At 33.6% G+C, this 12,139-nt stretch overlaps 1 protein-coding gene across 3 annotated transcripts in view; it reads right to left on the minus strand.

The window, feature by feature from the left end:
* tbc1d22a (TBC1 domain family, member 22a) overlaps positions 1-12,139 on the minus strand; it is a 270,682-nt gene that overhangs the window by 30,877 nt on the left and 227,666 nt on the right. For all 3 annotated transcript variants that reach the window (XM_005168538.6, XM_005168539.6, NM_214799.1), the window contains 1 exon segment: positions 11,505-11,600. In XM_005168538.6, the coding sequence (XP_005168595.2) occupies positions 11,505-11,600 (96 nt within the window).

Raw genomic sequence — 12,139 nt, forward strand, 5'->3', positions numbered from 1 at the left:
ATGTACACATAACCACTGTATTTATTAAAATGTTGAAGGGGAGTTCATAAGACTGTAATGAAACTTTTACATTCATGACAAGACACATGTATTGAATATGAAGAAGATTTTATGCATGCATATAACAACTGTTATTAAGTGCCATTTGATCATTTTAAATGCAACAACAACATTTTTTCAGACAGTTGCAGCTTGATGATGTAGTTGGCCAGGTCCACTACGTAGTTGACAATCGCCTTCACCTCCCCCTACCCTAAACCCAACCGTCAAAGTAGCATGAGCGCTACCTTAGTGGGCGGTACAAGGTCCGCTACATAGTTGTCAGTCACCTACACCTCCCCCTACACTAAACCCAACAATCACAGTAGCATGGGCGTTACCTTAGTGGGCAGTAGTTGATGGTCATCTCCCTCTACCCTAAAACTAACCATCACAGTAGCATGGGCGCTACCTTAGTGTGCAGTAGTTGACGATAGCCTGTACTTACAGGCCTGTAGTTGGCCTGTAACTGTCACAGTAGCACGGCCGCTATCTTAGTTGGCGATACAAGGTCCGCTACTTAGTTGACGATCGCCTGCACCTCCCCCTAACCTAAACCCAACTGTCACAGTAGCATGGGCATTACCTTAGTGGTCGGTAGTTGATAATCACTTACACCTCCCCCTACCCAAAAACAAACCATCACAGTAGCATGGGCGCTACCTTAGTGGGTGGTACAAGGCCTGCTATGTAGTTTGACGAACACCTACACCTCCACCTACATTCATAAGACAACAAAACTTGTCATATATGTCATAAACAAGATTGTCATCACGCCATTATAAATGTGTGAATATTTTTGCAATTTTTTTTTAAAAGGAACAAACAGCATTTTTCATCAAAACATATTAATGTTTAAAAAATACATAATGTTTATAAATTATATAAATTATAGTGTCAAATAACATAACATGACATTTAATTAAACTTGTCAGAAGCATGCATATATTGATGACATGTGTCATGTCATGAGTATAAAGGTTTCAGTCTAACAAACTTCAAATTCAAGTAAAGCGTTACCGAATTTTTTATCATCATAACACGGCAGTAACACAGATGTGTGTAAAACATTCTATAAAAGTTCGGCAGGGTGATCAATTGAATGCAATTTTAATGCCATTTAGTCAGTAAATTCAGTGCTAGTAAACCTCCAGCACATGCTTTCAGCATTTACCACATAGAGTCATAGTACACTCACTAAGAAGCTACACTAATCATGTTCAAATTTGAACTTGATTTAACTGGATGACAATTAAATCGAGATAATCATTTTGTGATGATGGCAGCTGGTTTCATAGTTTTTCTATGAACTACAATATATAGCAAGTGTTAACAATGTGGTGTTTAAACCAAATTTGGAGCCCCATGTCACTAGCTCTAGTTTACTCACAGGATGTTTTCCTCCAAAGGCAAATGTTTCACCAGAATTTAAACATTTAAACTTGCATGGTAGACACATATGGGGTGTAATCCAATTGTTTTTTGCAGCAAACACATGGCCCATTCCACGATATTCAAGCCGGGTGGAGATAATTTGCACATTTGCATCTACTTTGTATAAAATTTACTCTCGGAAACACTTATTCTATGCTTGTTTTCCAGGCAAGATGTGCATGACAATGTAAATTGTGCTCAATTGCACTTTTCAATTTAATTTCAATTAATCGCCCAGCCATTTGTAAATGCAACAAAAATAATTTGTATTTATATTCAATATTCTATTTATTATTAATAAAAACAGTTCCCTGCCAATAGGAGAGATGACAATACATCATGTGTGCATTTTGAAGAGTGCAGAAAGAGTAAAAAGATGTCAGACTGGTTCATACAGCAGGTTTTTTTCTGTGATGTAGTCATTTTAACCTTTACTCTGTCCCAGTAAAGATTTCCCCCCTGCTTCAATACTCATTAATTGCCCTCCTGCCAAGAATAGAAGCCATTACAAATGCCCTGAAATACCAGGGGGTCAGACAAAAGTCATAGTGAAACATGACACACCTACTACTGCGGCATGTTAATAAGCCTCCATTGATATCTACATCATTTAAGTGTTTTGATAAAATGAAGACAAAAAAAGATTCAGGTCATTATTTACTTAATAATAATAATCATAACTTGTTTGACTGACTGGTTTACTTACAAAGAACTTAAGGTTCTAAAATGATCTTATTTTTAGTGTATTTACTTATTCTTTGCCAATAACAATTACATTTGAGTGTGTTTAAGCTTAAGCTTTAGGATACATTAAATAATGTTTATATGGACAAGTAATTACATTGTGTTCTTTTTTATTTTAAAAGCCCAGTTGTCCTTTGCAGAAAAAAAAAATCATTCTTCATAAGCATCTTCTTTGGCATTCCACATAAGAAAGCAATTCAAAGACTAAATTCTAATAATGATAAGAAAAATCTATTCCTTAGTCATTATTTAACTATTTTTTGTATATTTTCAAGGATCATTTACTGTTATGCTTGTTAAGAAACACTCATTCTCTCTTGAAATCCATTTCATACAGTCATTCAGTGTGCAAGATATAATTGAAAAATAACCCAAATATTCCTCCCAACAATTCATCTCTTTCCAGTTAATGTTCTCCTCAAGAATGACATGCATAACTCCTTAGAAAATATGGGTATTAAAGTATTTTCTTGGAAGCCGGTCCTAATGAGAACAATTCCAAAATAAAAAAGTGCATTTTTATGTATGAAAGTACAAAATACAGGGCTAAATTGAGTGAAATAAATAGAGAACAGAAGCCAGAGGCCATTTTTAAGGCACACTCCTGCAATCTACTGCTTTGAAACATCAGTGTTATAAAAACAAGACTAATTTTCACAATCTTCATTTGCTGTGATAGAATCGCTTATTTCCAGAGGAAAGAGTACTAAAAAATCACACTCAAGTAAAAGTACTTGTCGTCCAAGTATCTGTTGTAAATACTACTCAAAGTAAAAAGTAGCCCTACCACAAGTACACAAGAGTATACCTTGCATTTTTAAAAAGTAGCTTAAGTTTGATGCATTTACATGGGGAGCATTGTACTTAGAGGTAAAAAAATCTAGCTGTGACGATATGTCAATGCATAGGTTACACACTTTAAACCTTGACTAATAAGCTATGAGTGTTCAGCGGTTGACGCTGCAAACCAAGCTAATGCTGCATAGTGATGCGTAATTTGAAAACGTAACATTCTGTAGTGCATTTACTTATTGTTTAAGGCCATTTGGTGAATTCAGTCATTAAACAGTAGACATACTTTATCTTCCTATCATTGATGTGCAGTCTAAATAGTCTCACTCATTGTGTGCAACAATTTTGTGTTTTCTTAGACTCTTTTAATGCTTTTACACTGTGTATTTGCTCATGCAGCACTGAGAGAATACATGTAAAGTGTCATTTGAAAACGTAACATTCTGTAGTGAATTTAGTTATCGTTTAAGGCCATTTGGTGATTTCAGTCATCATACAGTAGACATACTTCATCTTCCCATTAATGACCCTAATAGTCTCTTGATCATTGTGTGCAACAATTTTGATTGTTGAACACATTTAATGTTTTCACACTGTATATTTGCTCTAGTCTGTCTTGATATCAGTTTGTCTGATACACATTTTATTCGTGATTTGATTGGATGGCAATTATGGGTCTGGTAACTTTACTTATAGCTAATCATCAAATACAAGACAATAAAAATAATGACTGCAAAATGAAGCACTACTGGAATAAATGTACTGATACAGCACAAAAATGTACTCATACAATTTTTTTTTAAACTACTTAATTTGAAAAAAAAAAAAAACTAATTGGTTGCAGTTATTTAAGCATTTGTAACTCATTTTTTACACCTTTGTTTATTTATGAATAGAGACAAGTCTGTCCTTTAATATCAATATAATTTATAGTCAAGTATCCAATGTAATGCTAACTGTGGTACTTTTATTTCTTCACTTTAGCATTTAAATCCATCTCAAAAAATTGCTCAAATTATTTGCTTTTGAGCCATAAAACATTTACAGTAAAAAACAATAAAAAATATAGCTTTCATGACAGATTTATTCAAGCATACATTAAATAATAAAAAAAAAACATCACTAACAAGCTAACTAAAACATCATAAATAAGTAATATAGTACAGCACATTTATTTAGCAAAATTGTCCTCTATGCTTGTTTTTTTGCCCCAAGTTAACTAATGAGCTCTGGCAGCTACAGCAATCTGTCGAGTCTCATTTACAACTGTCAAAATATCATTTCATTATGAAATTAAAAGAACTACATTTAAAAACTAAGATTTGGTTTTATGAATAGCAATAAAACAAATGTAACTGGTTATTGTATGACACATTAGGTGAAACAGAATGTACCGCAGAAGCAAAAAAGTATAATTTTTTTAGTGAATGATTTCTGTTCTACAAAACCATTGCTTTATTTTGATTCGTAATAGACTATAGAGACATTAGCTTAGCAATATGCTAACATTATTGTCTATTAAAAATGCATTGGAGTTGAACCATCTGTGCGTGCCTTAAGGAGTGTGCCAAATTCTCACTAATAATTTGGTTTTATTAGCATCTGCCTGTGTAGACAGAAAGGGGAACTCTCTAGGTTTTGAAAAACAGCTTGCCAATTATTTTAAGGTCGACAGAAAAACTCACAAGAAAAAAAAGGAAGAGCCTGCAAGGATTTTCCCTCAATGTCAATAAGAATCACTATTATGCTCATAAAAATAATCAAATTTAATGTTTATCTGTGGTACTTTTATTTCATTTTTATTTTAGTATTTAAAATGATCTCAAACAATCGTCGTTCATTGCTGTTGCTGAATATAAACGATTAAATGATGGCTGTAATTAAACATGCTTTCATGACAGATTAACTCAAACATGCATTACATAATAAATACATCCCTAACAAGTGAAGTAAAACATCATGAATAAGTAATACAGCACATTTATCTAGTAAACATTCCTTTCTAGAGTCATTATTTTCAGGATAGCTAACAAGCTCTGGCAGCTGCTTCATTCTGTCAAGCCTCATTTGTAAAATTTGGTCAATAGTGTGATAAAAATCACAGAATTTGAGAGCTAATCTTTGTTCTATCAAAACAAACACATCTGATATTGTGTAGTAGAAGACTGATGAATAAGTTCAGTGTTTCCCACAGGTCAGAAAAATACTTGGGGTGGTAGCCAAATTTGAAACACAACATTTACCCACATCACATAAATAGTTATGCGACAAAACAAAACATATTTTTTTTACAATAGTATTATTTACTGTTTCTTTTGCAATGGGTTAAACTAAAATAGAATAAAAATAAAAATAAATAGAAATAAAAAAATATATACACTATTTCTCTGTCCTTTTATGCTATTCAGGAGCCATGTGCACCCACTGACAGGTACAGTATAATCTGCTTCCTTCTCTTTCCAGTTTAAAGCAAACTTGAATATCAAATGATTTTAGATTTGTATATAAAATATACAGCAAATGAGAAATAAATGACAGAAAAGAGAATAAAAACAGACAATATCTCAAAAAATTATATTAATAACAAGCTTAAAACATGAAGATTGTTTAAATAAGGCAAATGCATTGATTAACTTTACTAAAGGTGTACATATATTTTGTAACCTATATTGACCAGTCATTTTGCTCTCTCTGAGTATATAGTAAAGTTTTTTTTACTGAGTTGTTAAGATTAAAGAATTAATTATTAAATATTTCTCTCACTCGCATGCAAAAACGCAAACAATTAATGACAGCTTTAGAAAGCAAAAGACGAATCATTTTAGAAAGAATTAGACAAATTTTTGAAGTCCCAAAAAGGTGCGTCTCAATGGGTCTGCAGAGCAGGTGAGAGTGTGTGTGTGATTGTTGACAGGTCTTGCGCACACAGAACAAAACGCGATGAAAAAGTGTCAAAGGATAATAATAATAGTATAATAATAAAATATGTCACTAAATATACTTGGGCAGCCGTTAGTATACCTGGGTGGCCTACCCGAGTAAAGTCTATGTGTGAGAAGCACTGAAGTTGTTCAAGCACAATTGGAATCACTCTTTCGGTCAACGATATAAGTTTTAAAAATAACAATGTGTGATAATAACCGCACACTATAAATCACTTATTGGTAAATATAGTTCTTTCTTATATATTTTAAGAATTAAAACACTGAAATGTTTGATTATATTACAAATATTATGTTGTCAAATCATTAAATGGATGTTGTTTTATCAAATTTTAGGTAATTGTCTTGTAATTCAGTCATGTTTAATGTTCAAATATGTAGCTTAGCAATATGCTTTTTTAGCTTAGCAATATGCTAACATCAATGTGTTCCAGTTCCAGTGTTTTAAATTCTTCCAGATAATAAAAAATACTTTATTTTTTGTAGCAAATGTCACTAAACTATGTAGACAGGAAGGAAAATAAAACATTTCCATTCACATAAACGCATGCTCTTTGTCGGCAATGCCCATGCGGTCACTAATTCATCAATGTAGAAAAGTGATGAAGTATAATTTTCGTAATTTAAATAAATATTTGCATTCTGACCACCGGGATAACTCCCGATCATATTTATATTTGTATATATCTCTGGCTCTGAATGGCCAGTCCTTCACTGCACCTTGGTCTCACATTCATTCTAAAGGAGCACTACCCTGTACTAAAATGGTGGCTCTAATGAAGCATTCCTTCAAATAGACAATAACAGCATAGGTGACATCTAATGTAAATATCTATGTGCAATATGCTAACGTCAATGTGTTGCAGTTCCAAATTCTTCCAAATAATAATAATAATAATAATACTGCTTTTTGTGGGTGTTACAACTGTCACAAAACTATGTAGACATACTTTAACTCGCTATATTTTGTTAAAAGTAAAAAAAAAAAACAAAAAAAAAAACAGAGTCCATCATTTTAAGGTCCACAGAAAAACTAGCTTGAACGAAAAACGAAAAAAAAAAGCAAGAGCCTATGAGAACTCTTTGTCTAGGGCAGTTTGAAGTGAGCAGATTGCACTGGAGGTGGACAAATAATAGGTTATGGTAGACCACAAATCCCCCATAACACCGCTGTACCTCTAACTGATCTATGTCAGGAGAGTCTTGCAGGGCACGACAGGCTATCGCCCAGCAGCGGTCATGTATGTGAAAACAAACCAGTCAAAAAAGGGGAAAGAATATAGAGCGAAACAAAAGGATAAGGAGAGAGAATAGGAGAAATAATCTCTTTGCTGACACATGGCACAGGCGGGTGAAGACGGAGGCCCGGGGCTGTTGTCTGAATGCCAAACATCAGCCGTGTGCTGCAGAGCTGGTGCAGGGGATAATTCTGAATCACTGGGCACTGTAAACACAATAAATCAACCGCCCCACAACACACTGCTGATACACACCACTGACTCGCTGCATATTCAACAACACACACACACATACACACATTTGAGCAGTCTATTCACTCCACAGGGATGTAAGCTTAAAAGAAGGCAGACTTAAAAGGAGGAGGGGGATACTATTTTCATGTACTAATACATATTTTTCTTTGAAAATGCAGTTCAAAACAATTTTTTTTTCGCAACAATATAATTCTAATGTAATATTTGACAAATTAAAAAATACAGGAAGATACCAAAAAAAAAAACATACAAAAAAAAACAACAAAAAATAATAATAATAAAAAACTAATTGTTTGGATGGAGGTACAGTATGTAGGATTTTCATAAAGAAATGAATGTTTGCAGATTGTAAACTTAGGAACTCAAGAGGCCTGTTGAGGTTTCTCTGTTGCGGAAACGAATAAAAGAAACAAAAATAATAATAAAATTAAATAAATAAAATAAATAAAATAAAACACAATAAAATAAAATAAACATATATAAAGTAATTATATTTAAAGTAATTATTTTGCTGCTTAAACATTCACAATCAATACCACGCTAAAGGGATATGCACTCACCTTACTAGTATAAGGTGTACATAATAAAGTGTGTATTTACTGATGTGTTTTATAGAAAATACCACTATTGCTTGATATTATCATATCATCCAATGTGATCCCCAGGGAAATGCATACCATACGTTGAAAACCTTTTCCTGATGCAGGAAAACCACAAGAAGCCGGTTACTTTTTTCTATTAAGATCTGTCCTCGATGTCCTGGGACATTACCATCTTTGACATAATCTAATATAGACAACTTCATACATTTAAAGTTATATCAGATGCATTGCGTGTATATTTTATCTAATGAAAGCACAGCTGGGGAAAGTAAAGGTAGGGGCGGACAAAGTTCATTATCAAGACAGATAGCAAAAGTGAACAAGCGAATCTCTAAAAAGCTGACTGATGTTCTCAAAACATTGCATTGTATTTTATAAAAATTGAATACATACATGCCAGTGATTAGATTTACTCAAATTTGGTGCTTAGGGAGCAACAATTCCACGGCCCTTCATATTGGTATATACTGTAGCACATTATACTGTATTTTAGGGATAGGAATCTTTACTTCATGCTCCGATTCTAATTATGAGAGTCACGGTTTGATTACAAAATGATTCTTAACCCAACTTTACATAACCTAACCTACCTTTACATTTTAACCAAAATTTGAGTTTCTATACTTTTTTCATTATATATATATATATATATATATATATATATATATATATATATATATATATATATATATATATATATATATGACAGTAGTGCCATTTTAAAAAGTATTTGTTTTATTACCAAAGTTATATTTATTATAAAAAAAAAGCTCTAAAAATGACATAGAAACACCAAACTAGAGCTATAAAAAAAAAAAAAAAAAAACAGACAATACTAAATGCAAAAAAAAAAATTATAAATAAAAAAAAATGCATTCAAATTTTTTTGTATAACCTTCATATTAACAAAGACATATCTTAGAGCAAAATAAGTGGATGTAAAAATGATATGTGGAAATTATTTTGTAACTACTTTAAATCACAGAGAACTTGTCACTGCTTCCTTTGTTTGCAACACTGTGCAGTAAGTTAGTTCATTTTCATTCACAGGCCGCAATTGGAGAACACACGCTACAAGCTTCCACTTATCTTGTTGCAACGGCAACACATGATTCTATCGTAATCAGTGTCCATTCATCACATTAATGCCACCATGTCTACATTCTTTGCTCGCATGCCAGATGAGAATCACAGTGGCACATTGATGACAACGTGAGGTCTCAAAGCTGACAAGAAGTGGAACATCATATCTTTAAACTCATTATGTTTGTCTATCTTTACAAAAAATGAAGCAAATTCGGCAGCATATGCACCTGTTTTTTTTCCATTTCTAGCTTATGCATGCGCTGGCTTCTACCATCGCAATATAAATTTAATACTACATAATATTTTATTTATATATATATACATACACATCGTTAGGTCCATAAATATTTGTACATTGACACAATTCTAACATTTTGGCTCTATACACCAACACAATGGATTTGTAATGAAATGAACAAGATTTGCTTAAACTGCACAGCGTCAACTTTAAGTTGAGGTTTTTAACATCCAAATCAGGTGAACGGTGTAGGAATTACAACAGTTTGCATATGTGCCTCTCACTTGTTAAGGGTCCAAAAGTAATTGGCTTCTCAGCTGTTCCATGTCCAGGTGTGTGGTATTCCCTCATTATCCCAATTACAATCAGCAGATAAAAGGTCCAGAGTTTTTCTTCAAGTGGGCTATTTGTATTTGAAATCTGTTGCTGTCAACTCTTAAGATGAGATCCATAGAGCTGTCACTAACAGTCAAACAAGTCATCATTAGGCTGATTCTTTCCCTGGTGAAGAAAACAACCTTCTCAACAGTTGGCCAGATCAAGAACACTCTCCAGGATGTAGAAGTATGTGTATCAGAGACAAGAGAAGACTACACTACAGTGAATACAGAGGGTTTGCCACAAGATGTAAACCATTGGTGAGCCTCAAAAACAAGAGGGCCAGATTAGAGTTCTAAAAAAAGTCTTCACAGTGCTGGAACAATATCATATAGACAGATGAGACCAAGATTAATTTGTACCAGACTAATGGGAAGAGTATGGAGAAGGAAAGAAACTGCTTATGATACTAAGCAGTGAAGCATGATGGTAGTTGTGACAAGCTGTGGACATGTATGGCTGTCAATGGAATGGGTTCTCTTGTAATTATTGATGATGTGACTGATGACAAAAACAGGAGGATAAATACTGAAGTATTTCAGGAAATATTATCTGCTCATATTTAGCCAAATGCTCCAGAAGTCATTGGACGACCCTTCGCAGTGCAGATGGAGAAAAACCTAAAGCATACTGCAAAAGCAACCAAATAATTTTTGAAGGAAAAAGAGTGGAATGGGACCGCAATTTCGAAGTCAATCATCTGACCTAAATCCGATTCACCATGCATCTCACTTACTGAAGACAAAACTGAAGGGAAATGCCGCAAGAGCAAGCTGGAACTGAAGACAGTTGCTGTAGAGGCCTGGCAGAGCACCACCAGGGATGAAACCTGGTGTCTGATGATCAAAGTTTGATTTATGATTATTATTATTATTATTATGTCCAATTACTTTTGGACCCTTAACAAGTGGGACGCACATTTGCAAACTGTTGTAATTGCTACAGCATTTACCTGATTTTTATGTAACTTCCCTCAAATTAAAGCTGACACTCTGTACTTAAAGTACATTTTTGTTTCATTTCAAATCCATTGTGTTGATGTATAGTGCCAAAAATTATAGCATTTTGTCTATATTAAGCAATTTACATTTGGAATTACTTAAGCACAAGCTTAATTCCGTGTGTAAATCAATTTCCATATATTAATTTATTTTTATATACACACTCGATCTTACAAAGAAACTGTACGTATTGTCAGAAAGTGCCTAATTGCTACGAATTTACTATTTCATATAAATTTACATATATAAAACGTTTTACGTATGGAGTTATGTGCGGATTTCACTCATTTAAAAAGAATGCTATTTTGTTCAAACTCAACCCCTAATCCTATCCCTTATTGGGGGATAAACATATCGTAATAAATCGTATGAATAAAAATCATACAAATGAGCAAGAATTAGCCACTAAATCAAAAAGTTACAAATTGCTGTGGGATTGCGTCATGTGGGAGTTGCTGATTACATAAGCATGGGCATAGTGTACTTGTGCCACATCTGCCCTCTCCAAGCCACCATGCCTAAACCCTTTACCTCTGAATTGCACGGAACGACTGAATGAGGGTGTGAGAAAAGGGACAGGAAATAGAAGAGTCTCAAAGGGATGGCGCAATGTCACCTTACAGCAGCTGCTGTTGTCATCACACTAATGCAGGCGCACTGACCCCTCGACCCTGCCAGTTAATGAGGGAGGAGGGGGCTCACGCAAGGACGACACACACCGAGGCACCGGGACCACACAAAAAAAAACATCTTACCTGGAAATCTTTCTCCTCTAGTATCTCTTTCCTCCATCGCACCAAGAAGGCAGCACACACATACAAGTGGAAGCGAGAGAAACCTTCAGGTTCCGCCTGCGAACACAAAGATGACCGGGTCAATACCAATTTGCATTTTGACATTTCAATTTATGACATCACAATCGTGGCCTCGTTAACATATGATCAGCCAGCTTGGTTAATAAATTATGTTTTATTAGCATTCTGATTAAGCCTTTATTTTTAATCGTCCATTTTCATTTTAATTAGTTACTAAATTACTCATTTGTTGTATAATGTTGGTCTATTCATTAGGGCTGCACAATATATATTTCAACATCGATATTACAATAGTCACATGGCAAAGATATGCAATGTTAAGTCTTAATTATAATTGACTAGAAGCTACAGAATTGTAGTTTATCACTGTATTTATGCGATTTATGCAACAACAACAAGAAAATGTTTTTCTTATTTAGAATTTTTGTCTTTGTTATTAGTCTAAATAACTACATTTCAAAGCGAAAACAAGATTATTTAACTTATTACATTTGAAATACATTAACTTATAACTTATTACATTTGAATTTAAAACAAAACAAAATTTTTTACTTGATCTAAGATTTTATTTAGGT

Source organism: Danio rerio, chromosome 4 (genome assembly GCF_049306965.1).
Source record: "Danio rerio strain Tuebingen ecotype United States chromosome 4, GRCz12tu, whole genome shotgun sequence".
Lineage (NCBI taxonomy): Eukaryota > Metazoa > Chordata > Actinopteri > Cypriniformes > Danionidae > Danio > Danio rerio.